The sequence below is a fragment of the Dendropsophus ebraccatus genome, chromosome 10 (genome assembly GCF_027789765.1).
Source record: "Dendropsophus ebraccatus isolate aDenEbr1 chromosome 10, aDenEbr1.pat, whole genome shotgun sequence".
In the NCBI taxonomy this organism is placed as follows: Eukaryota; Metazoa; Chordata; class Amphibia; order Anura; family Hylidae; genus Dendropsophus; species Dendropsophus ebraccatus.
The window spans coordinates 80,733,768-80,761,763 of record NC_091463.1 but is presented as its reverse complement, the minus strand read 5'-3'; the positions used below and the strand labels follow the sequence as shown (position 1 = coordinate 80,761,763).

Sequence of the window (27,996 nt, the reverse complement as noted above, 5' to 3'; positions counted from 1 at the left end):
CTGTATGAGAATCAGTTGCTTTATTGAGCAGTCAAAATACAATACAGATTACATAGGAGGCTTCTCATCAGATACCTGATGTACACATCACAGGAAGGGTAACCCTGTGCAGAGGCCCCAGTGATACCATGTACCAGGGCAGAAATGTTATGGGGGATTACAAATTTTTCTATGAAATATATCATTACTCTGAAGATTTACAAAAGTAAAATACGAAGGGCAAGAGAAGCCATCATGACAAGACCAAGAAGATGCTAGCCGCCACCTTAAAGGATGAAATGTACAGAAAGTGTACTGTCTTAATGTGTTGTTCCAATGACTTAGTCTTGCGAGTCGGAAACAATGACGTGTCTGAATTTGGCTCCTTAAGGACTAAGCCCTGTATCTTGAGTGAGGTTAGTACTGGACAAAGGTCAAGGTGACATCTCCTCCGACTTCAATCATGTCGATTTGGTTGAAGGGCAGGCGGTGGACATAGTTGAATAGTTTATTTCCATTAGAATAGACCCCAAAAGAGCCTCCCTCATTCTTGATTTCCAGCTGGTAATGAATAATATATGGAATAAAACATAAATTATTAGTTACTGGTGTCCACAGATTCATCTTCTTCAAAGGGATTCAGGATTAGAAAACATGGCTACCTTCTTCCACTCAACATCACCCCTGACCATGGTTTAAGCCTGGTATTGCAGCTAAGGTGAATTGGTTTGAGCTAAAATATCACACACATCGTGTGTACAGGTGTGGACCTGTTTTTAGAAGATAACAGCCATGTTTTTCTAACCCCACACCTTTCACTTTAAAGGGGTTATCCAGCGCTACAAAAACATGGCCACTTTCCCCCCACTGTTGTCTCCAGTTCAGGTGCAGTTTGCAATTAAGCTCCATTTACTTCAATGCAACTGAGTTTCAAAACCCCACCCAAACTGGAGACAAGAGTAGGGGGAAAGTAGCCATGTTTTTGTAGCGCTGGATAACCCCTTTAAAAAACAGATTGATTTTACCTGAAAGCTTTGCCCGGGATGGAACGGCATATAGGAGATCTGTCTTTCTTCAGGACCCCAAGTGCCTCTGTCCTGAGTATTTCTAACAAATGCTCCTTCTCTGAAACGAGGGTTGATATGAAGGTGAATATTCCTTGTTCTGCTGTTTAGAAGATTGACATGGAACCTGGAATGGGGACAATGACATACAGTATTTGTAAGCTAGACTTGCAGTCGTGTGGTAGAAACTAAGCCTATGAAAATCAAAGAATCCCTTTAAGGGTTCATTTACACGTACAGGATCCGCAGCAGATTTGATGCTGTGTTCAGTTATTTAGATCAAGTCTGCTGTGTTTTCAAATGGGACTCCTGGAGGTCGATCTCCATGGTAAACTTTGTTATTAATGCCCCCTAGTCATTGGCTTCCATGTGCGTTGGTTTTCCTTGGACTTTTCAAGCCTTTTCATTATGATGCTGAGAGCTGCAAACCAGTTAAAATCTTTGTGGTACAGACACAGCCACACAGCATCATAATGAAGTCCAAAGTCCATTCTGTTGCAGAAGGTCCGTAGTAGTAACGGACTGTGCATGGAACATGTAAATTTAGCTTTAGACCTTATTCACACGTCCCGTAATCTATAAATTTCCGTACTCCAGTTAGTGCACATTAATTGGGCTATTCACATGATCAGTAGATTACAAGGACGCAAACCAATGCTGAAGTAAAGGACATGTCCTAGTGCGGACCTAGAGTTTTTTCTTATTATGGATCCTCTCATAGAAATCAATAGGATCCGCTATTTTTTACAGATTGTAACCTGTTGGGCATACGAATTTCTGTATTTCCGTAAAAAAAAATCTGGAGTTATAATTGACATGTTGAAAAAAAGCATTTACAGAAATATGGATGCACTACATATGCCCAATCCGTAATTTTTAGCAGATTGAAAAAATGCTGAAGGCCTTATACTCTGGTAGACCAGTCAAACTTCACCCTATACATTATGTATCCCTCTCTATAATCCCTAAATACTGTCTTGCTAATCCATGAAGAAACACACCTGTCTGCTCCATAAGCGATATTTCCCATGATGATGATGTTTCCACGTTGGCCAAAGTTTTTCTGAAGAGCGGCCTGAAAGGGCATTACCTATGGAGAACACAGTCTTTAGTGTGATAGTAGTAAAGAAATATGCTTTTGTATAGCTAACAAGTATAGCAGTATGAGTAGCAATCATACCGGGTTATACACAGTCATGGGAGCTTTCTGAGGCTGAAAAAAAAAAGAAAAAAAATATATGTATATATACATAAGTCACATTATTTTTACTACATAGGCAAATACAATAGAATCATATACACTCACCATGGGAGCCCCAAAGACAGGGGGTACCGGCATACTTGGCAACTAAAGCAATAAAGGAATATTTACTGAGCTATACAATGTATATACACTTATATATACCCCTCCCCCATATATTTCTGTATAAATAGTCATAAACCAGTATAATAAAATCACATTTTAGCAACCTTTGCTGCTGAATCCCATTTATCTAAACTTTATATGTTTATTACATGTGATTAGGTCATACGATTATAGTCAGTTCCACTGTATGTCATCATCACCTAACCACGTTATAACTTTTATTGCTTAAGTATATATATTAAGTGACAACCCAAAGTTTTTAGCAGCATCCATAATTGTTCCTAGGCTGGGTTCACACTGCGTTTTTGCATTCTGTTTTTTTTTTCATCCTTGTTATGCAAAAAAACGAATGAAAAACAGATGAAAGAACGGATGCATTTGTACAGTATGTATCTGTTTTGATCCGTTTTACCATCGACTTCCTTTATTAGGGTGCGTTCACACCTACAGGATCTGCAGCAGATTTGATGCTGTGTTCAGTTATTTAAATGAAATCTGCTGCAGAAAATCAGCTGCGGATCCTGTAGGTGTGAATGCACCATTAAAAAAAAAATCAAAATGCATCTATTTTTTTGGCGTACACATTTTTGTGTACGCCAAAAAAGGATGCGTTTTGATCCCTTTTCCTTTTATAATCCAAGTCAATGGAAAAGCAGATCATCAGAAATGCATGTTTTTTCATCAGTTTTTTGCATGGAAAAAAAAAACGCATTGCAAAAATGCAGTGTGAACACAGTTTTACCCAGTTTCTAGCACAGATCTAGCACATGGCTGATATAAACAATGCACAGGTGAACAGGGCATAAGACAGGGCTGTATCCAGAATTCATAGTCACATAGCAAAGTCAGGAAAGTAATCTGTACTAGTAATACAAACTGCAGTATAACTACTCTAGGTGTACACAGTCTACAGCCTTATATCTATAGGATATTGTGCACTCACCACTGGCACGCCACACATTGGGGGAACAAATGGATTTTGAGGCTAAAATAGGACAAAGAAGAACACAGTGTCACTGAGTCAGTTCTACATATAATGGATGAGCTATTATAAGATGGGAAAGATACCCAAACCCCAGCCATGTTTCTTTTTTATAAAGTCTCTGTAAGGAGTACAGTGGTGCCTTGGATTACGAGCATAATTTGTTCTGGGACTGTGCTTGTAATCCAAATCCACTCTTAAACCAAAGCAAATTTTCCCATAAGAAATCATAGAAATGCAGACAATTGGTTCCACACCCCAAAAATAATGATTTATTATTCTGAATAACATGTAAAACAAATGAAACAAACATTCAGAAACAGCAGAATATGTGATATTATAAGTTATTGTACAGTAATGGAGAGGATGGGAAGCACAAGGACTGACAGAGACTGCAGGGAGTATGAAGGAATGAGCAGGGCAGATGTGGGCACATACATGCAGCACTCTCTGTCCGGGGAGAGAGGGGTTACAGCTATGGAGAGATTACCTCCACAGTCCTGTCCCCTGATGTGAGCACCAGCCTTAAGTGGATCTGATATGGATTGGAAGGTGATGGAGACTTCCTGGGTCAGAGTACAGGGCTGTAGACCACGCTATGCAGACCATGCCCCTCCTCCACTCGCACTCCCACCAAGTACAGGGAGCTCTTAAACCAAAGCAATGCTCTTAAACCAAGTCACAATTTAGAAAAATGGTGAGCTCTTAAACCAAAACGCTCTTAAACCAAGTTACTCTTAAACCAAGGTACCACTGTATTTTTGGAAATAGGAGGCAGTGTATAATGTTCTCAGTGAGGGTTACCCACAGATGACAACTGCCCTCTATGTGGCCGTCAGTTTTTCAGGTTTGGGAGGTGCTCCAAGCTGGAACCCAGAGGTACCATGATGGATAGGAGAACTAAGATCAATTCTGAGGCATGACAGAGGGAAAACTCTTAAAGGGGAACTCCGAATAAGAAAAACTTGTTTTCTATTAAAAGTACATTAAAAGTTATAAAGATGTGTCTATACAATGTATTATTGTATCTGTACACACTAATAGCTGATAGAAATCCAGGAAGTGAAAAAAATGGCCTCTGTGCCAATTCACATTGTCTTCTGCTCCTGCTGCTATCCCCCCCTAGGAGACAAATCTTACATGCCTTTGTCTCACATTGTGTGTGTTTGCTGAGATCAGGCTGATGATGCAGACAGGGGGCAGGGCGTGATCTCACAGGAGGCTTGGCTGGATAACCCAATCCCCTGAGTGATTCACCATCTCTAACCGGGCAGAAGCAGCTGCAGCACTAATTTTACTGATTGTAATGGGTGGGGGCTGTGATCATCACATGAGGGAAAGCATTGCATTCTGGGAAATGCCAAACCAGGAAGAACAGAAACACAAAACAGAGCCCCCCCCCCCCCCCAAACAAAACTGGGATACATAGGTAAGTAATGCTATATGCTTCTGCAGAAGTTTCATTTTTTTAACCTCTACCTGGAGTTTCCCTTTAAGCCCTTTAAGACCAGGCCTATTCAAATTTTACATTTTTTTGCTTCTTCTTAGGCTGGGTTCACACTACATTTTTGCAATCCGTTTTCCACTGACTTCCATTATAAAAAAAAAAAAAAAAAAGATTGAAACGGATCTTTTTTTTTAACGGAGACAAATATGAGGTTGATTACGTTTTTGTGTACATTAAAAAAAAAACTGATCCGCTTTGATCTGTGTTTTTTTATAATAGAAGTCAATGGAAAAACGGATCAAAACGGATGCACACAAAAACAGATTACAGTGTGGCAGAAGAGGAACTGTTAATTCAAAGTGGCTCTACCTTTGTCCCACTGGAAAGAATACACCACTTCCTGCAGGACATACAGCAGCTGATCAGTACTGAAAGACTTCAGATTTTTAACTAGAAGTAAATTACAAATCTATATAACTTTCTGAAACCAATTGATTTGAGAAAAAAAAAAAAAAAAAAATCGCTGGAGTACTTTATTGGTAATTTTAAGAAAGTGGAAAATTTTCATATATTCATGAAATAAATGTACTCACATAACCCGGAGTGTACGGCGGTGGAGCTGGTGACATTTCATGCTAAAATAGTAACAAGGATATAGCAAAACATGAGCATGAGGAATATCATAGGAGAGGATGTCTATAATATTTACTCATTACATTCGAGGAATTCATGTGTCTAAAAGGAAAATCATCTTTGTTACCTACTTTTTATAAAGATTTTTTTGTTTTGTTTTTCATTAAGGAGTTACCTATGCACTCATAAAAACAACACAGTAAAAAAAAAAAAAAACTAATGTAGATGGTTAGGAATCGGATATTTGAGGCTCCAGCATCTTTGTTCTCTGCTGACATCTCTGGCCGAGTCAGGAACTGTCCAGAGCAGTAGCAAATCCCCATAGAAAAACTCTCCTGCTCTGGACAGTTCCTGACTCGGCCAGAGATGTCAGCAGAGAGCACTGTGTCTGAATGTAAATAAACACTTCTTGCAGGACATACAGCAGCTTATAAGTATGGGAAGACTTGAGATTTTTAAACAGAAGTAAATTACAAATCTATATACGTTTCTGACACCAGTTGATTTAGAAGAAATATTTTTTTCCCTGGACAATCCCTTTAAGCAAAAGTTTCCTTCTGTAGTTAAAAAGCTGTTTTGAAGCCTACCCCCCTCACTTAATAAGAAGCAGGATTTCTATGTCCAGTATGCTCTATGCAGAGGGGGAGGGGCCGAGGGGGGTGAATGAGAAGAGAAAAGGCAGCCCTGAAAAACACTACATCCTTCAATCTTATCTCATCAAGATGAGGCAGTGACCTTTCTGACCTCCAGCGTTTTATGTGCCCAGTCTCCAAATTGCTGGGCTTTTTCTCTCCTCTTCCTGCTCACTCATACCCCACCCCCCCCTCCATAGGTTATAATGGACTCAGCAAACCCATCTTCATTTCGCTCCTCTGTAATAAAGACGACTTTGCCTGATAATGCACAAATAAGAAGTGGGGGGGGGGGGATGGTCGTTGCAAAACAGATTTTTAAGTACAGAAAGAGGCTTTTTTGCCTAATGTTATCTTAAAATTATCTTAAAATTGCTTGCATTATTGATTTCAGCAATAAAATTTTAAATGTCGGTTATACTTTAAACTGATTCCGAGCTCCCAGCATCAGCGTCTGTGATTCCAGTCCATAGCACATCTATCATTCACGGACCGTAATAACGGAACATAGGAATAAGACTTAAGAGCATCAGCCATGGTTTGACTAGCTTACCAGAATACCAGAGAATTCTGCAGTGGACTCCGTCATCAACATGGGCCCTTAAAGGGGTATTCCAGCCCATATGTAAAAAAAATATGCCTATGGGGCAGGGGGGGGGGGGGGGAGCCAATCACTGGGTTTGATTGGACACCCCTGCTCTCAGAAGTGGACAGAGGAGTGTGGAACTGGGGCACCAGCAGGGGACCAGGACTAGGTTAACAAATGTAATACCCCTTTAATGCAATTGGGACCAAGTGGAGTCAAATTTTATTTCTAGAATTGTGTCCCCTTCCCCAACCCCACATTGACAATTCATTGTTCTATCTAAGAGCCCTTAACAATAATGTTATTGGTCACAAATCTCCCTCCCTACAATACTGTAATGTTAGGTACTTACAGATGGTGAGAAGGTGACGCAGCTAAGAATGAGGTCACCAACGATTTGTAAGGACTGAATGTTTTGATAGGCGATACGATGACGATATTCCAATAGGTACTTTCCATTCACAGTGACCTGAATAAAATTAAAATACCATTTTATTACTGAAGAGGTAAAAACAAACAAACACACAAAAAGACCAGGGGCCCTATAGAGGGGAAGAGAAGGGGAGACACCCGGACCCAGGTGTTTGTTTTTTTATGTTATATGCTATATGCTATATCGGAGGGGGAGCACGGGGGGAGCTATACACTACTGGGGAGTGCACAGGGGGGCTATTTACTACTGGGGGACACACAGGGGGGCTATATACTACTGGGGAGTGCACAGGAGGGCTATATACTAGTGGAGGAGCACACAGGGGGGCTATATACTACTGGCGGAGCACACAGGGGTCTATATACTACTGGGGGAGTGCACAGGGGTCTAAATACTACTGGGGGAGCGCACAAGGGGGCTATATACTACTGATGTTCAGCTCGAACCTTCACCTGACAATAGACCCCGGTAAGTGGACCTTCACTAAAGGTTGTTGAGTACCCCTGCTATATAGTGTAGTGTGTCAGATTCAATCCAAGGTCCAATAAATAGACAAACACTAACCTGAAGAGGTTGTGTTATAATATAAGTACAACTCTAATGTAGGTAAAACATAATCTCCGCAGCCCGGCTTGTGATCCTATACCTTCAGCATCTTGGTAGACTTCAGAGCAACTTTCAAACATCACACATCAATTATCACTAGAAGCCCCAGCACAGGAGTAAAACAACAATCTGAGCAACGCATTTCTTCACCGAAACAGTGTCTTCCTCAGGTCTGAGGAAGACACCATTTCTGCATAGAAACACGTCACGCAGTTTGTTGTTTTATAATAAAAGAAGTTGCTGTATTTAGCCAAAGTTTTTCTGATGTGTGATGGTTGCAAGTGGCCACCACTTTAAAACTGTTATACTACTCAAAGATTTATTAGCATTAATGGTATTAAAAGATATTACCATCATTTCTAAATGTTACATTAGTTTAGACACCAGGGGGCGGTGTTTCACTAGACTTACATAGATTCCTCTGCATAATAGTGTAGATTGTTGTACATCAAACCAGCCTGACTGATGCTAAAGGACTCTTTTCACATCCATCAAGTGAATAGGACCCACTCTTATAGTTGTCAGCCATACATTCTCTGTTTACACGAGGAACATGCGGCCAACTATCAATGATTTTCAGGCCTGAATAAAAGAGCTGATCAACTGTCGATTGAGCGTTTTCTCATTCATTGGTTGATCGGTGAACCTCTTACATGGGCCAATTTTTACGAACAAATGTTCCCGAAAAAGTTCATTTGCACTTTGCACAGTTGATTTTTTACATTGACCCAGAGGGAACCCTCAAGTAAGAAGTGTCATAGTCATAGTGGATAATGTTGACAGAGAGTGTAGAGTGACAGTAGACTAGAGTGTGTAACTACAGTGGTCTCATAAGATTAGATATTAACTTGCGTGAAGCCTCATGAGTCACCTTCTCATGTGATCATTTATAGCTAAACCAGATTATTCATTAACATGGATTTCCTGTGCCTCATCATTGAAGAGGTTTATCTACAAGAGACTCTGGTAGACTATCTCATTCTATATGGATAATACAAGAAACACAGCAGTACAGTAGGCTCCATACACCTCCATGGCTGCAGTATTGCTGTCTAATACAACTGTTTTAGTTGTTTATTTTATTATTTGGTTGACTATCTGTACTTTTCCCTCAATAGTCAGGTGGGTGTAAATATTATTTTAAGAAAGGGGTATAAATGCTAGGCTCAGGGGGTGTAAGCCTTATGTTTATACCCCCGGAGGCGGAGTTATTCCTCCTCAGCCTCATAGTCACACCCCCTCAGTATGATTTATTGCCCCCACAGTCTTATCCCCTTAAAGGGGTAGTGCACCAAAAAAAAATTTCTTTCAAATCAACTGCTGCCATGAAGTGCCAGAGATTTGTAATTTACTTCTATTAAAAAATCTCAAGCCTTCCAGTACTTATCAGCTGCTGTGTGTCCAGCAGGAAGTGGTGTTTTCTTTCCTGTCTGACACAGTGCTCTCTGTTGCCTCCTCTGTCCATGTCAGGAACTGTCCAGAGAAGGAGCAAATCCCCATAGAAAACTTCTCCTGCTCTCCAGACTGGAAATAATACCACTTCCTGCTGGGCATACAGCAGCTGATAAGTACTGGAAGGCTTGAGATTTTTTAATAGAAGTAAATTACAAATCTCTGGCACTTTATGGCAGCAGTTGATTTGAAAGAAAAATTTTTTTGGTTCACTACCCCTTTAAGGACCGGGCCAATTACATTTTTTGCATTTTCGTTTTTTCCTCCTTGTGCTTAAAAGGCCATAGCACTTGCATTTTTCCAACTAGAAACCCACATGAGCCTTTATTTTTTGCGTCACTAATTGTACTTTGCAATGACAGGCTGAATTTTTTCATAAAGCACACTGCGAAACCAGAAAAAAATTCAATGTGTGGAGAAATTGAAAAAAAAAAAACATGCATTTTGTTTATTTGGGGGGTATTTGTTTTTGCGCCATTCGCCCTGGGGTAAAACTGACTTGTTATATATGTCTGTCAAGTCGTTACGATTACAACGATATGTAACATGTATAACTTTTATATTATCTGATGGCTTGTAAAAAATTCAAACCATTGTTAACAAAAATATGTTCCTTAAAATCGCTCTATTCCCAGGCTTATAACGCTTTTATCCTTTGGTCTATGGGGCTGTGTGAGGTGTCATTTTTTTTGCGGCATTATATGTACTTTCTATCGGTACCTTGATTGCGCATATGGGACTTTTTGATCACTTTTTATTACAATTTTTTTGGATTTGATGCGACCAAAAATGCGCAATTTTGCACTTTGGGATTTTTTTGCACTTACGCCGTTTACCGTGCAAGATCAGGAATGTGATTAATTAATAGTTTGGGCGATTACGCACACGGCGATAGCAAACATGTTTATGTATTTATTTATTTTTATTATTTATAACATGGGAAAAGGGGGGTGATTCAAACTTTTATTAGGGGAGGGGGCTTTTTATTAATAACAACACTTTTTTAATTTTTTTTTACACTTATACTAGAAGCCCCCCTGGGGTTAGGATTGTTCCCCTTGGGGTTAGGATTATTCCCCCTGGGGTTAGGGTTATTCCCACGGGGGACTTCTAGTATAAGCACACTGATCTCTCATTTAGATCTATGCAGTATAGATATACAGCATAGATCAATGAGATAGGCACTCGATTGCTTCTGGCTGCTGCAGCCGGAAGCAACCGAGTGCCGAGCCGAGATCAGCGCCATTACGGCGCAGACCCTGGCCCAAGACGGACGTGTGGATCGCTCCTCCCGGCTGCATAAAGTAATCGGATGCAGCTGTCAACTTTGACAGCTGCATCTGATTACCTGATTAGCGGGCACGGCAATAAACACACAATATTCTCCCCTATGGTCTCAATATAGATATATATGTATATGTCTATATGGACAGGGAGATTGGTATTTAGGCTGTAAAGGATGGTCAAAGGTGATGACATCACTCATGGTCTCAGAGATAAGTTGATCCAAGCCTCCTGAAACAGGAGAAGAGGATGCCTTGCCTCAGAAGAAAGAGCAGAGGTGGAGAGTGACTGTTCATGTGACACACACTAAACTCAGCTGTGATTTACCCCAGCTATAACTGTACACCCATACAAATACTATACATACATACACACTCACACATATGTACATACACAGTATCTCTGAGCCTTATGTGTAGGGTAAAGAGGGGTACGTACTGCTATTATATACCTTCTAGAGTTTACCACATTGATTTCTCATGACAAACTATTTTTTTTCTAAATGTTGTTAGGAGGTAGGCGTCCCAGGCACCCCTGACAAGTACCCACCTGAAAGCCATGACCCAAAACCAGGATAGATATATCGAAATAGCTCTTCCGCTGGAATGGCATATTACTCTTTCTCTCCTCTGGGCCCCAGCAGCTCTTCTGCATTGTGTTGCAGACAATGACATTTCCGTCATCAAATCGAGGGTTGAAATGAAATGCAATGTCATTGTTGAAGCAGACAAAGTTGACAGCAAACCTGGAAAAACACAGATTTATCTGCTTTGACTTTTACATGGTGGCACTGACACAGGTCCTCAAGGGATAAGACAGGAGAAATTCAGTAGCTTAGATAGTATCCATACACTGTGTAGTATATCAGACTAGATAGTATCCATACACTGTGTAGTATATCAGACTTGATAGTATACATACACTGTCTAGTATATCAGACTAGATAGTATACATACACTGTTTAGGTTGACCTTTGGTATCGGAAACATACCCATTGTCTTCTACCAGGATGTCGGTTGGGCCCGGACCATAGTTCATAAATGGCCTTTGCCCTTTGTGACTCCCCATGTAACTCACCGTTTGGCATGGCTGTGGGCTTGTCCTTGGATTGTCACTCTCCTTCCCTCTGTGATCCCTCCGAGGAAGGCGCTCTGGAAGGGGACACCCTGCAAAAAGTGGCAAAAATAAACCCGATGAATTAGTGGATATTTTATATGTGCATTCAAATGTATCATTTTCCTGACTTAGTAATGGTAGGGCCTTATAGGAGGTACCTGGTGTAGAGAGCCTCTTTATAACAAATACCCCATTAGGGGCTTTTTAACTAATAATGTACATTGGTCCCTAAGCAGGGCCGGATTAAAGGGAGGGCACCTGGGGCACGTGCCTCGGGGCCTCCACCACTTGGGGGCCCCCACCAGCCTGAACCCGGAAGAGGGGTTTCGAGTTCAGGCTGGTGGATCTGTAGTGATCTACAGCAACCCCCAGCGGAGCCCAACCAGTGGGGGGTGCAGGGGGGCCATGGGGCTGGTGGGGGTCGGGTGGGACGATTAGTGCCTTGCATCCGTGTCACTGGCGGAGCGTGCAGATCTTCTGCAGGCTGCGCGTGATGAAATGACATCATTGCGCGGCCCGCAGGAGAAGATGTGCTCCGCTCTGCCACACAGGAGAGCCCCAGAGATCAGAGCTCCCTCACCTGCTTCTCCTGGATGTTGCTGAACCCGTCGCCCTCCAGAAGCATTAGAGCAGGTTTCTGCTGGAGGGAGATGAGTTCAGCCACATCCAGGAGAAGCAGGTGAGGGAGCTCTGATCTCTGGGGCTCTCCTGTGTGGCAGAGTGGAGCACATCTTCTCCTGCGGGCCGCTCGATGACGTGATTTCATCGTGCACAGCCTGCAGGAGAAGATCTGCACGCTCCGGCAGGGATTGCTAGAAGATGAAGAGATATTGCAGCCGAGGAATGACGGCAGGTAAGAGGGGCGTTTATTATTTTTTTTACTTAGCACAGACCAGGGGCATTTATTTGGGGGTCCCCTAGTGGCATCCTTTGGGGGGGGATAACTACCATAATAGGGGCATCCTGGGGGGGATAACTACCATACTAGGGGCATCCTGGGGGGGGGTAACTACCATACTAGGGGCATTCTTGGGGGGGATAACTACCATACTAGGGGCATCCTTGGGGGGGATAACTGCCATACTAGGGGCATCCTTGGGGGGGGATAACTACCATACTAGGGCATCCTTGGGGGGGGACAACTACCATACTAGGGGCATCCTGGGGGGAGGGGGGGATAACTACCATACTAGGGGCATCTTGGGGGGAGAGGGCGGAATAACTACCATACTAGGGGCATCCTGGGGGGAGGGGGGATAACTACCATACTAGGGGCATTCGGGGGGGGGGAATACTAGGGGCATCCTATATGGAGGACACAGCAGGGGACATTATTACTATATGGAGGACACAGCAGGGGACATTATTACTATACGGGGCACAGCACTGACATTATTATTATTATTATTATTATTATTATTATTATTTGGGGACACAACAGGGGACCCTACATACACCCCCGCATGCACAGGCTGAGTTAGGGTCCTATTAAATGGGTCGATCTGCTAGATGGGCACTCGTTTACTTAGCCTTTTACACGACAGGGGCTGCACAGATGGATTTTACACAGTCTTTAAGTACTTTGTGGGTGCTCTTAACTGCTTCAGCTAGTGATTGGGAACTGCAGATGGGACCTAGTCTTCCAAGTCCAGATTCTGCCTGTGATTTACAACTCCATATGCTAGCTGTAGTGGATAAGAGCAGATATCGCTGTAGTGGATAAGAGGAGATTCTCACATTGCATTATTAACACAATAACAATGTGAGAACATAGCCTGATACTCACCCCTCCCCACTCCTGTCTCTAGGCGTGCCCCTCCCCCCTTTATGGGAGGGGGATGAGGGGCCCCCAACAAAATTGTCGCCCAGGGCCTCCACCAGCCTTAATCCGGCCCTGTCCCTAAGTTTACAATATTAGTTAGGAAATTACAACTCTATGGAAAACCCCAAAATGTGAACACAAAATATTAAGATGTGAAGAATGAAGCAAAAGAAGCATTTACAAAATATAGATAAAGTAAGTCCTTTGGCACATTTAAAGATATGAACCATTGACACTTACTGAATATACTATACCATGTAGCCAGATGTATTATGCCTGCCTGGCGATGTTCTTTTGATGGGCCATTTATTACCGAAGATCAGTAGTGAGGAACTTGCCACCCTCCAGATGTTGTAAAACTAAAATTCCCAGCATACCTGGTCAGCCACAGGTTTAGCTGTCCAGACATGATGGGAAATGTAGTTTTGCAACAGCTGGAGGGCCAGAGGTTCTCCACCATTGTATTAGATCCTGCCTTCATGTACAGGGCAGACCTGGAGACCTTTGTTAGGTTCCTAGCTGCCATGGCAAACCAGAGGTACCCAGGGATCTCATTGGGGCGCTGATAGTATGACTAATGACTAGATGTCATGATCGCTATCACTTGTAGTATCAAGGGGGTTAACTGGCCATAATCAGACTTATTTCTCATCCAGGTCATTGCAGCTTCAGTACTTCAGCCTGTGCCACCCAAACTACAGTCAAGTTGCACTAAATTGATCCATTGGTCAGCTGCTCAGTGCCAACACTAGACAGTGAATGAGACCAGAAGCCGTTGGTTCCACTCACTATGGTGAAGCCGCGTTACTGGGGCTCAGCTTCTCTTCAAGTGAACAGGAGTTGGCCAGCAGTAACCAGGCCGGCTACTATACAATGGTTAGAGTTAACTAAGTAGTGTGGGCACAAAGCAACAGATGGGGGGGGGTCAGTAGTGGATTATAATAGGTCAGTTTAGGGCAGTAGCCTGGAACCCTAAGCTCCTGGGGGGCCCATGGGCACCCAAAAAGACTTATACTTTCAGTGGTGTATTGCCTCCCGGCTACAGTTCTGCCATGATTAGCAATCATAACTGCTTTTTTACCAAAATTTTGCACAAATCAGGACATCATAACATTATCTATCCTGTACTATAAACACTACGCTACCATAGTTACAATGGGGTTGGGGGGCCCAGGCTTGGTGAACAGCCCGGGGCCTATGGTAAAGTTATTCCGCCCCTGGCGGGGGTGCTGGGTGTCGAAACCCCCCAATGATCTGTGACTGAGTAGCCTGAAAAACCACAGCATGGCTATAGATATGACCCTATTTGCTTGGCAAATATTTAAGCAAGCTTCTACTTTCAAGGATAAGTTTACTGTGCTATATTCAGCCTACTTGGCAAATAGCTGCAGTCAGGCGTTTCACAATAACATGTTACAGGAAACCTTACTGCTTTATTTGGAGCAATGTGCAGGAAATATACGAAAAATGAGTGAGTTAGGATTCCTGTTACTTTTAACTCTTTCCCAGTATCCCCATGGCTGGGCGATCAAACAAGTTAGGGGTTTTAACAGGGACACGTTTTGAATTTGAAGGGAACTAATCACACTAAAAACTTTGTAACAACTCTAAAACTATCCCTATATGCCCTCAGCACAGTAAGTAAACACTGAGAGCCAAAGGCTTCTTTGTAAAACTCACCTATCTAGTCATCTAGCTCCAAAGTAATCATGGTTGACGGGAAATCTTGCCCAAAATCCCGCCTCCCTGGCAGCGTCGGCGCTCAGGGACGGCCCTTGTGTGACGTCGCTCCTATACACTGATACTGCAGGGAGGCGTGATTTCTGGGAAGATTAAGCCATGACTATTTAGGAGCTCTGGAACACCCACATGACTAGATGGGTGAGTTTTACAACATAGTTTTTTGGGATATATAAGTAACGTTCACAGTTCTGGGGGGCATATAGGGACTTAGAGCTGGAGCTTTTTAGTGTGATTGGTTCCCTTTAAATCAACCTTTATGAGTTGTTCAAATAGTAACATAAACAGTTTTAAAGAATGAAAAAGGGCAAATGTCTATCCAATTCAGCCTAGGGACGGGGAGGGGCTGTGGAGGGGGCGGAACGGGGGGCGCAGACTCTGGGTCCGCTTCATTTAACCTTTTCTTTCGCTGAAAAATGATCAGGAGCTGAGCTCTGAGCTGGCGTAGGTTTCCTTGGCGCACACACTGGTGCACACAGGATTTATGTAGAGGCAATGCATCTTTACATAAATCTACGTAGTGTCAACATTGCGGGGACATTTTTTATTTTTTTTATTTTTTATAATAATTTTTTATTTTTATTTTAATCCAACAAATACAAAAATATAAACACATCCATAGCTTAACATTAGCAAATACAATTTAATCCCCCCCCCCTCCTCCCCCCCTTCCCCCCCCTCCTCGGGCACATAAAAAAGGAAAATAATATTTTAATTCTCATATCCTTTGTAAGCTTTCTCAAACTGCTATACAATTTTACCATTTCTCTCCATGCACCAACACATAACATAGTTGCCGCATTCCAGTTCCTAACAATCAGCAACCTGGCTACAAATAACCTTTTGTTTATAATTTTCTTCTTGGCTTTATCCACGCCAACTATAAGTGTATCATCACCTAACATTATCAATGAGGGAGAAGGTGTTATTTGTATTCCCAACTCTCTCTCAATTTCCTCCAATACCTCCTTCCAAAATCCCTGCAACGCCTTACAAGACCAAAAAATATGTGTCCAGGTTGTTGCCTCCCCTCCACACCTTGCACAGATTGCAGCCTCTCTCTTGCCTATTTTTACCAAGAAGTCGGGGGTATAGTACAGTCTATATAAGATATGAAGCTGAATTATCTGATGGTTCTGGTTACTAGAAACATCCTGAACATTGTTCAATATCCTCTCCCACTGTGCCTCTGAGATATTCCCTAACTCCTTTTCCCACTTCCCCCTTCTACCACTTCTACTCACCTCCCATGTCTCTGGTGTTAATTTCCTATAGATACGTGAGAGCCCCTTCCTAATTTCGATTCCATTACTTATCTGGGAAATTATATCTGGGGTTTGATCTACTCTAAAGAACTTTTTATCCCTAGATGACTCAAAGGCATGCCGCAGCTGCATGTATTCAAACCAGACCCATTCCTTCAGATCGAACTCTTCCTTTATTACTTGCCAGGCCTTTAATTCACCCCCAACAAAGACATCGTGTACTCTCACTACACCCGCTCTCCTGAGGCCCTTCAAAGTGCCCATTTTACACACTTCTTTTAGTCTACTATTGTTCCATAATGGGGTACATTCCATAGAGTAATTTACTTTAAACAATACCCTTAAACTCTCCCATACTCTAGTTACCAGATCCGCAGCCGGGCACCCCCCCCCCCCATTTCCCCCCCCCCTCAAATAATCTGATTCTAATATTTCAACCATACTTGCGTACCTACCCTCCACCTCTCTCTCCCAGTATTTATATAGTTCTATCTTACTCCTATTCCACAGGTAGTTCAACTGGCCAGCTAAGAAGTATAATCTAATGTCAGGAAAACCAACACCCCCTTCCCTCTTGGGGAGGCAAAAGAATTTAAGGCGTAGCCTTACCCTCTTTCTGCCCCAGATTAGTCTATTTAGGATGATTTCCACCCTCTTAAAGGTATTGTCATCCACCCAGACCGGGGAGGCACTCAATACGTACAGCAATTTTGGAAGGATTATTGCCCTGGCCAACGTGATTCTTTCCGCTTTGGAATAGATCAAACCAGTCCAAACATCTATTTTGTTGCTGATTGTTTTAAGGACCTGGAAGGTGTTTCTTTCATGATATTCTTGTACCTCATTTGTAACCTCTATGCCCAGGTATCTAAAACTTTCCCCCTGGTTGAGCACTCTAATCCTACTTCCCTCCAGACCGCTCCCCCTCCTTAAGTCTTCAGATACAGGGAGGAGAGTGGATTTACTCCAGTTAATTTTAAGCCCAGAATAGCCACCATACTCCTCGATTACTTTAATTATATATTCTAACGAGTCTAACGGGTCACTAACGAAGAGAAGCATGTCATCCGCAAACAAACTTTCTTTGTCTTCACACCCTTTCACACCAAACCCCCGTATTCTCTTATCTGCTCTAATTTTTATAGCTAATGGTTCCAGGGCAAGAATAAACAGCAGAGGGGATAGGGGACACCCCTGTCGCGTCCCCCTGCTCAACTTAAAACTCTCCGAATACTCCCCATTTATTATCACCTGTGATTGGACATCACCATAAAGTAGCTTCACCATTCCTATGTACCCCACTCCCAAACCAAATCTTTCCATCACCTTCCAAAGGAAAGCCCACTCCACCCTGTCGAAGGCCTTCTCAGCGTCCAACGACAGGATGGAGTGGGACCCCCCTCCCCTCATCTGTAAATTATGAAACAATCTAGTGATGTTCTGGGTGATGACTCGTCCCGGGACAAAACCCCCCTGGTCCTCATGAACCACCTCAGAGATAACTTTCGATTGGCCAGGGCTTTGGCGTAAAGTTTGATATCTACATTTAAGAGGGATATAGGTCTATACGCTCCAGCTTCCTTTAAGTTTTTTCCCTCCTTGGGTATCAGAGTAATCCCTGCCTCTACCATTGAGCTGGGAAGTTGACCTAACTCCAAAGCCCCCTTTATTACCCTACATAGTGCTGGAATTAGTATTCTCTTAAATCTCCTGTAGGTCTCGAAGGTCAGCCCATCACCTCCTGGGGACGTATTACCCTTAACCTCTCTAAGGGCCTGTTCCAGTTCTTCTACCCTTAAAGGCTCTCCTAACTCATTCCTCTGCGCCTCCGACAATGTGGGGAATTCAATGTTATCCAAATACCTTTACAAAAACCTCCATGATTCCACTCTGTGCACACACTAATTTTCCCTTACTATTCTTAATTACAGAGATCGACTTTCTACCTTCCTGGCTTGATATAATTGCCATCAACCTCTTATTCGGCCTACTCCCATGGAGATATTTTCCCCTTCCCAGAAAGAACAACTTGTTCATGGCCTTCATTTCCAAAAACAAGTTGTATTCGTTCTGTGCACTCATCCACTCAAGTTTTACCCCCTCATTAGGGTTCTCTATGTACTCCCTCTCTGTTGTTATCACATTCTCCTCCAACTCCTTCTCTCTTGCTCTAAACTTTCTCCTCTTCCTAAAAATCTCCTTTTTGAGTAGGCCCCTAAGAAAGGCTTTTGCCGTATCCCACACCACATTGTCTGGGGCAGATCCCCAGTTCACATTTAGCATCTCCTCCAACTCTTCTCGTATCTTCCCTTCTCCATCTATCAACTTGAACCAATGAGCATTCATCCTCCAAGCACCATTACCCCTTCCATTCCCTGTTAGTATGTCTATACTCAATATACCGTGGTCCGATACCGCTCGGGCTTTGTACTGAATATCTCTTCTAAACCGCACAAAACCGTCATTTACCAATGCCAGGTCTATCCTTGAACTGGTTTGACACGTTTTATTAAAGCATGAGAAGGCAACTCCTTCTGGGTTCCTCTCTCTCCATATATCCCTAAGACCAACCTCCCTACATAATTTGTTTAATGGTGTGGTGGTAGGTATACTCCTTACTGCCTTTGCCCTTAACCTGTCCCTTCTCTCATTCATTACACAATTCATATCCCCCACAATCATGATTGGCAGCTCCGCCCATCTGGACGCTATTTCCAACACCCGACTCAGAGTGGAGGATGAGTACGGCGGTGGCACATATACAAAAACTAAAATACACTCTAAAGTACCAATCTTACAGTGAAGTATTATATATTTCCCTTCTTTGTCTATCACTTCATCTAATAATTGCCACATGACTGACCTATGTACTAAAACCGATAAACCCCGTGAATAAGCTGAGTAAGTCGTGTGATATTGAGCAGACCACCAAGGCCTGTTTAAATATACTACTGTTGATTTAGTGAGATGTGTCTCAATCAAACATATTATGCCCGGCAAGTAATTTTTAATTACCCCCAAAACTATGTGCCTTTTAACCCTATCATTTAACCCCCTCATGTTTCATACCACTATTTTAGTACTCATCCTCCACTCATACTATCTAGGTCCACCTTGGCATTTCCCAGAGAAAAGGAGGAAGGAAGGAGAAGAGGAACCACCTTTTTATATGGAGAAGCAAGGAGAAAGAGGAAAAACCAAACATAAGTCCCTTTACCTGCCCGACCACCCCCCCTACCCCACCCCTCACGCCCTACCCCCCGCCCATCTCGCCCCCCTCCCACCCCCCACCCCATTTTTAAGCCTGGCGCAGAAAACGTCGGACTTAATAAATGTCGTCCCCCCCCAAGTGTTGATCCAGAGAAAGACAACATTTTTTGCCTTCCCAACTCCAAATCTGGCAAATCGAATAAATCCCTGGATTAACATTCTTTCTCCAAAATCTTACTCATTCAAGCCCATTAAATTTTAGTGAGTCCACCAATGACCACTGTTAGAGATTTCCATAGTCCCACTGCTCTTACAGTAAAGAATCCCATTTTATGTTGCAGTAGAAACCTTCTGTCTTCTAGATGTGTAGAAAGCCTGCTTAGCATAGATACAGGCATGTTTATAAATATTGCATTCTTATATATTTGTTATACTAATACAAACCTACTAGTTACTGCAGCCAGTTTTTTTCCAAAATGACATAACCCTTATTTTAATAAAATTCTGGGTACTGTGGTCTGTCTATTCCATTCATTCCATAATTTTGTTCCATATACACAATCGTGGGTATTAGGAGGCTCTAGTCAGTGATTGACAGCTAGCTGTCGATTAGTATTTAGGACCGCCCATTTGACTACTTAGCCAAAAATGAGCAGAGATTGAAAAAAAAATAATTCACTAATCTTCCTGACATCCATATACCATATAGCACATTAAATATTGGAAATAGCTCCGGTTATAATTATTTCTACTCTTAGGGACTCTACCTGTTCACTTCCCTCGCACACTATATATCTTCCTACAATATGGACTGTAGACGGCCTAATACAAAAGATTTCCCCCACTTTTACAGTCCTTTCTGAAAAGTCTGCAACCCTGTGATTTGGATAAATCGGGTTCATATAACTATGATAAACTGCAGAGGATAGCCACATATAACTCAATCACTGCAGATATTAAACCAGTCACTTGATCGGTGTAATCATAAGCTTGTGTAAAATGGTGTTCACATCTTTATGGTGCTGTAAACATCTATAGCAATCTACAATTTTACTATTACATTTGATCATTGTAATAATCTATTGGACTCTGCCAATGGACTTTAAACAACTTTGATGTGAAGATCATAAATATAATAATTACTGTAAAGGTGGCCGCTCTCGCTTCAGAAAGTAGAACATGTTTCTCACACAAAAACGCCATAATAACAATGGGAACATTTCCTGTTAGGATCCTTAAAGTGGTACTGTCATTTATTAAAACTTGTCCTGATGTGTCAAAGGTTTAGATCACACCAGGTCTCCACCTTGAGACCTGCTGTGATTTCTGGTTATAAATGGGTAAAGGGTGTGGTGGTGCACTCCACTCCCCATCCAGCTGATCCAACTCATTCACTCAATTATACTCTATGCAGCAAATTAGTAAGATTTTGTGGCAGAAGAGAGTTGAGCATGCTATCATGCAAGACTGAGACCTGGTGCTATTTAAAGGTTTTACTTGTCTAGAGATAGCGGTACTGCTTTAATGGTGTACCGTCACAAAGAAACGTTTTTTAGGGCTCTATTAGTGCATAAAATTGTGAGGGGTAGGGTCCCAACCCCCCGAAGCCTACCCTCTGTGAGAGCTGCTAAATATCTAAGGCCTCCAGACCAGCAGTATTTTATGAGCTTGGTTCTGGTGCTCTCTCTCTCTCTCTCTCTCTATATATATATATATATATATATATATATGTAGTATATATATATATATATATATATATATATATATATATATATATATAGTTAGTATGGCTGTGTTGTGTATTTATGTTGTGTGTTCTGACCCTGTATTTATATTGCAAGATTAGATCTGGTGCTATATTTATATTAGGAGCTTGGTTCTGGTGCTGTATCTATATTAGAAGCTTGGTTCTGGTGTTGTTTTTATATCTGGGTCATAGAACGGCCGGTGTTATACATAGTGTGCACATGGCCTAAGACTGGAAAGAATGACAGCACTTTCTACAGGGTATACATAAACCTCCCTTATAGGAACCATAGATTTCTATATCTACTGTATCTTTAAAACAAACCTTTTTTTTTATATACAAACCCCCATACTCTCAAATACTGTACATCAAATAATATTATTCATACTTACATATAAAATAGATGAAGGAGCAAATAGATTATTACTTACAGGATTATAAATGGGAGCGAAGGCTGCCATGTGCTGCGTCTGATCCTGCACAAGAAGGAGAAGAGAGTTTCGATTTTGATAAGAGGCAGTGAATGACTGTGTTAGGGAAAGAAAACAGGAAGTATAGCACAGCTGGTACAGAGGTCAAAGCAAATTATATCACATTCTGTAGGTGCAGGTCTTGGACAAACAGTCTCTGTATCATGCATTGCTATGAGTGTCTTTTTTAACGTACACTGTATATGAGTGTCTATGTGCTATAACCCAGGGAGCCAGGTGGTATTTAGCTGGGGGCAAGATGGTAGTGTGCAGCTTAGGCACTTGTCACGGAGGCCCGTAATGGTATGTGCCCACCCCTGGATGTACCAACACATGTCCGTAACAGTAGGACAGCTGTGGTGCAGGTGTAATGTGAGAAACGGACTCATAGATGCCACGCCCAATATTGGTGTATTATGCTCTGGTCATGTTACGTGAGAGGAAAAGTAGTGTCACAGAATCACGTATTTAAAACTTCAAATTTTATTGGATATACATTAAAAACAGTTAGGCTTAAAAAGGCACAAGCTCATGTCAAAATACCTCTTATTCCTACTTGTGGGCAGTTATACCAAACTAGTGACCTAGATGTTCACACATCTGGCCCACCCCCAACAAAACAATGTCTTCTCTACGTGTTTCAATCAGAAATGTTACGGGATCATCAGGAGACAAGAGTTGCTTCAACAGATACAGATTCACATGACAGATACAATGGCACGTACAACTGGGAATCGGCTATAGGAACCATAGTGTGAGGAACCACAGACTCCAGCGGATAAACTTAACCAGGGAAAAATTTTATTGACTTTTTTATACAATTATACAATATCAAAGTCTAACTTGAATTTATATTTAAAGGGGTACTCCGGGCCGGGGAGTATTTTTGAGGATCGCCGGGGAGGGGGTGGAAATTGAAGCCAGAGGTCACTTACCTCCCCGTTCCAGCGCCGGTGCCCGGATCGCGCCGCCCGGTACTCCTGTCCCACGGCCGCTTCCTGGTCAGAGCTGCCGTATGAGACGTGACGTCTCAAGGCAGCTCTGCCATTCAGCGGCCGAGGTGGAATCCCGCTATGACTGCTGATTGGCAGAGCTGCCTTGAGACATCACATCTCATGCAGCAGCTCTGACCAGGAAGCGGCCACGGGATGGGAGTTCTGGGCAGCGTGATCTGGCGCTGGAATGGGGGAGGTAAGTGACCTCCGGCTTCAATTTCTACCCCCACCCCGGTGATCCTCCAAAATACCCCCCCAGACCGGGAGTACCCCTTCGAGAAACACTTTGTGACTGAGGTCCCTTGAGGTTGAACTGGGTACTTGAGAGTACTTTATAAATTAAAGCTTCTCGCTGGTGGGCAGATAAATCACAGCTTCTTGCTGGCGGATAGTACTTGAGTAAAGTGTAGGTAAAGTCTCTGTATACTTGACTGACTGGAATAGACTAGCGGTGGTGAAGGAGGACTGGCTGCAGAGTCGAGGTTGCATGGGGCCCAAGCCAGACTCTTAGGTACTCAGCTGTGGGAACTTGATGAAGTACCTACACCCACGGGTATGACCATCCACCTACTGCTATCGGTGGACACAGAATGACAAGCGATCAGGAATGTTGGCCCCACCTGGTGGGTAGAGCTAGCCATTGGGGAAACCCCTAAGAAAACCTAGCAGTTGGCAGTAGGGTTTTCAGCTGTGGTTGCACTTATCAAGTTACTGACGTTCAACTGTCTCACTTTTCAGGTTTGAAGAGAATATCTGCCCAGTGTGGATAGGGTTTCCTGTTTCCCTTCTATTGCAGTCTCACTGCGTTGACTTTATCCCGACATGGCTAAGAAGGAAGTGTTTAGATAAAACCTCTGACATAGAAGGAGGTAGAGGAAAAAACACGGTGGAGTCCCCAGCTCAGGGATTAGCTCTCAGTGTACAAAATGCAATGGCATACACAAAAATACATGACTCTGGTCACATAAACAGTTACCTTATTAGGTTTTCCCTTCAGCTGTGTCGAGTGCACAAGACATAGTGAGACACCTAGTGGTGGGAATGCAGAATACAGGAGCTGACCATAGTACCAACCTACATTGGTGCATTGCATGTTCAGTTTAATGGTTTATCCAGGACTAGCATATTAATGGTTATCCTTAGAATAGGTCATTTTATTCAGATGAGTAAGGATCCAACTTTTGATTCTCACTCCACATTTGTATTAGGCACAGCTCTGTACTTTCAAAGTGGCAAAGCTGCAAATACCAGGCACAGCCACTACCAAAAGGTAAACAATGAATGGGAGGAGGCCCCATTGAATGTTATCCGTAGGTGTGAATAATCCTGCTGTTTTCACCATCTAACCTCTAATATTATCACCTCTAGTCACGCTGCCATTAACCCATTAAAGGGAATGTATAACCTAGATTTTTTTTAATATAAGAACCAGCAATTGATACATGTTAATTTCTCCTAATCTGTTTCTATTTAAGTTTCTATTGTAATTGTTTTATTTTATTATTAGTGCATTATTATGGGGTCAGCCATATTGCCTAAGCTGTTTTTACTGATATGCTTTACATCTCCAGAACCTTTTCTTTGTATGGGGCAGGTTTATAGGCATGCAGTGTGACCTGTGCCAAGGTCTTTCTACAAGGAATGGGAAGCTGAGTTCTTGTCTTATGCACAAGGGCTAGTGTGACTGCTACATCTGCTCCCCATATTGCTACATGCCAGATTGGGTGGTTCTCCTCTATTACTTTAACTTTCCATGGGTAGCCACAGGGCTTGCATCAAAGCAGACTAGCTGGTACTGCCATCAGTGGCCCAACAGTCCCAATGTGGATCACATGAGGGAACAGAGTCTAAGGGGCTGCTGGTCTTCCCCAGAGCCCGCTGCAAGGTAGGAAAGACTTGCTGTGGTAGGCGATCCCTAGGTCAACACCCCTGGCTTGGCTTGCTAGCAGTGACAGGTGAGGTGAAGCTGGAGACAGGAAGGCCGGACAGCCGGCTGGAACATAGCTAGGAAACACGCACAGGAACTGCGGGCAGAAATTACAGGCAGGAAAGCTGGGACCACAATGTATAGGGTTACCAATGCAGAGGCTCCAGCAAGATGGTCAGGGCAGGGTCAAGCTTTAATAGGGGAGTGTTTCAGTTTATCCACCAATTAAGGGTGTACTGCTCCTTTAAAGCTCACCGAGCCTGTTCACATGAACCCTAGGAGGCGGGGGCACACATGCTGGCAAGGAGGAGACTGAGCAGGAGCATGGATGGGTAAGGCGCCCTGCAGGGCCTAAAAGAAGGTGGGGGCAAACCCTAGCACATGGGCTTCGGCATCCGCTCTCAACAGGGACCAGCAGGAGCGGGTGTGGCAGCAACTCGGAGCATGGGTCGCCGCTGCAGCCATAACACTTCAAGAGGCCTGGTCATCTGACTTACCAATCAAGTAAAGACTGGAGGATGCGCAGTGTAACTTATGTGTACTTGTATAACCTAATCGTACTAACCTGATGGGTAAATAAAGAAGAATTTTGTTTATTTATGTTAAAGTGACTCTGTACCCACAATCTGACCCCCCAAACCGCTTGTACCGTTGGATAGCTGCTTTTAATCCAAGATCTGTACTGGCGTCTGTTCAGCAGGCAATGCAGTTATTGTCCTAAAAGACAACTTTTAAACTTGCAGCCCTGTGTCAAATTGGCGCAGCCTAGAGTACCCGTGTCCTAAGCCTGCACCACCTCTCTGTCCCTCCTCCCCGCCCTCATCATCATTTTGAATGCCCCAGGCAGGATGTCTCTTATTCTTCACCTGTCTGAACACTGCACAGGTGCCTTAACGATCCAGAACATGTGCCGTGTTCAAACAAGTGATGAATAGGAGAAATTGTTCTAGGGGCATTCCTAGTGATGAAGAGGGCGGGGGGGAGGTACAGAGGGGTGTCACAATCCTAGGGCATGGGTACTCTAGGCCACACCAATTTGACAAAGGGCTGCAAGTTTAAAAGTTGTTTTTTTAGGACACTGCATAACTGCATCACTGCATAACATAACTGCATCACCTGCCGAACGGACCCCAGGACAGATCTTGGATTAAAATCAGCTATCCGAAGGTACAAGCCGTTTTTGGGGGGGGGGGGAGATTGTGGGTACAGAGTCGCTTTAAGTTCATAACATAAATACATCCCAGAGCAAATCGTGTGACGTAATGCAAAAGAACAAAGCTTATAACATAGAGCAGCAGAACATAAACTCAGTACCAGAACTAAAGTTTTATCCTAAATGCAGCATTATATCCAAGAACATAACATGCATACAGCACAGGAACCAAGCTCATTACCTATAAACAGCACCTGAACCAAACTCATAACTAGTGATGAGCGAATACTGTTCGATCGAATAGTAGGGTATTCGATCTATCGAATATTATCGAATAGTTTGCCGAATATTTGATAAATATTCGATAAGCGTTCAAATCCCCCAGCTTCCGGATTTTAACTCCAAGTGGTCCAATAGATGTTTTTCAATAATCGAATACTTGCTCCCATAGACTTAAATGGGATCGAATATTCGATCGAACATTCTAATATTCGGCAGATATTCGTACGAATTTCGAATATTCGAATATTTCACTATTCGCTCATCACTACTCATAACATAAATACAACCGGAACCAAGTTCAGGACATATATACCACAGCACAACAAACTTTATAACATACAGTCCTAGATCTAAGCTTATCAGATAAAACACACAAACCAAGATTCTAATTGAAATAAAGCACCAGAACCAAGCTCATAACATAAATACAGCACCAGAACTAAGCTTATGATATATACACAGCACCAGATAAGTTTCTACTGCATAAAATAGACGTTTGTGCTGCATTAAACAACACCTCTAAAAATGACCATGACAACAGTAAAGTATGCTTAAAAGGTGTTTCACAAACAAGTTTTTTTCTACCACCCAAAATCTCTCTATACTCAATGACTCTCAGGTGACATCTTCTCTGATCAGAGTCAATCCCCTATTTTTTCTTCTAAGAATAGACAGAACCTTTAAATCAATGGACTTTACTGCCACAAATAAAGACAAGCTCCGTATTATAATAAATCACAACACATAAGGATTAAAAACAAGTGTCACAACAAGAGAGGTGACCTGTCCGGTATATAAGAGTATAAGTATATGTTCTATTGTTGCAGGCATAAACTGCGATCATAAACCTAAAGTGGTAATGTAGTAATGTCAAGTATGGCGTACCAATGTCTATGCAATGAGACTGTGCCCTTATAAAGTCTAGAATATATTAGACATACGACTAGATGTAAATGTATAACAGTATAATGACTGGGTATTTACTGTATGTGGCCCTGCATGTAATCATAAAAATTCATATACCGTATTTTATGGCGTATGAGGCGACTGGGCTTATAAGACGACCCCTGACTTTTAAGCAGATTGTTAAGGGTTCGCCCTGCGGTCAGGCAGGGGTTAACTGCAGCTAAATGAAAAAAAACAGTTAACTCATCTGGGGCCTGTTCCCGGCATCGGTGCGCCTCCCGTACCGTTCCCAGCTTGGGCAGTGTGACGTACACTACCTGCATCGGAGACGTAGATCCCTGAACCTCTCCCGGGCAGCCGAGCGTCTCATCGGAGAGGCTCAGAGACGATCGGCTGCCGGGAGAGCTTCAGGAGAATGAGAGAGGCTTTAGGGACTTCCTGTGCTTCTCTCATTCTCCCGAAGCTCTCCCGGCAGCCGAGCGTCTCTGAGCCTTTCTGATGAGAAGCTCAGCTGACCGGGAGAGGTTCGGATCTCCGGCGCAGGCAGTGTACGTCACACTGTCTGCGCGGGGAACGGTACAGGAGGCGCGCTGATGCCAGGAACAGGCCCCAGGTGAGTTAACTGTTTTGTTTTTATATAGTGGTCACCCCATACGGTGGGGATGCGGCCATTTTTGAGCTCCCCCACCGTATTGGGTGACCATACCCAGCGTACAGGACGACCCTTGAATTCAAAGAAGATTTTTGGGGTTAAAAAGTCGTCGTAAAAATGAAATAATACCCACCTGGGTCAGTGCTCCATGTATTGGGATAAAGCACAATGATGGGATTTCTGGAAGAAGATAACAGAGAAATATGCATCGGGGTGGAATCATCTGCTTCATGTATATTTAGTGGGA

General features: G+C 42.9%; 1 protein-coding gene across 1 annotated transcript; it reads right to left on the bottom strand.

The window, feature by feature from the left end:
• Positions 1-3: 3 nt before the first annotated feature.
• On the bottom strand, positions 4-27,996 carry LOC138766182 (galectin-4-like). Its single transcript, XM_069943568.1, has 12 exons — positions 27,883-27,996; positions 21,796-21,891; positions 11,542-11,630; positions 11,014-11,209; positions 7,042-7,158; positions 5,432-5,473; positions 3,353-3,394; positions 2,350-2,391; positions 2,224-2,256; positions 2,045-2,133; positions 1,005-1,170; positions 4-540 (listed from the first exon to the last, which is right to left on the bottom strand). The coding sequence occupies exons 1-12, from the start codon at positions 27,979-27,981 to the stop codon at positions 397-399; spliced, it is 1,155 nt and encodes a 384-aa protein (XP_069799669.1). The 5' UTR covers positions 27,982-27,996; the 3' UTR covers positions 4-396.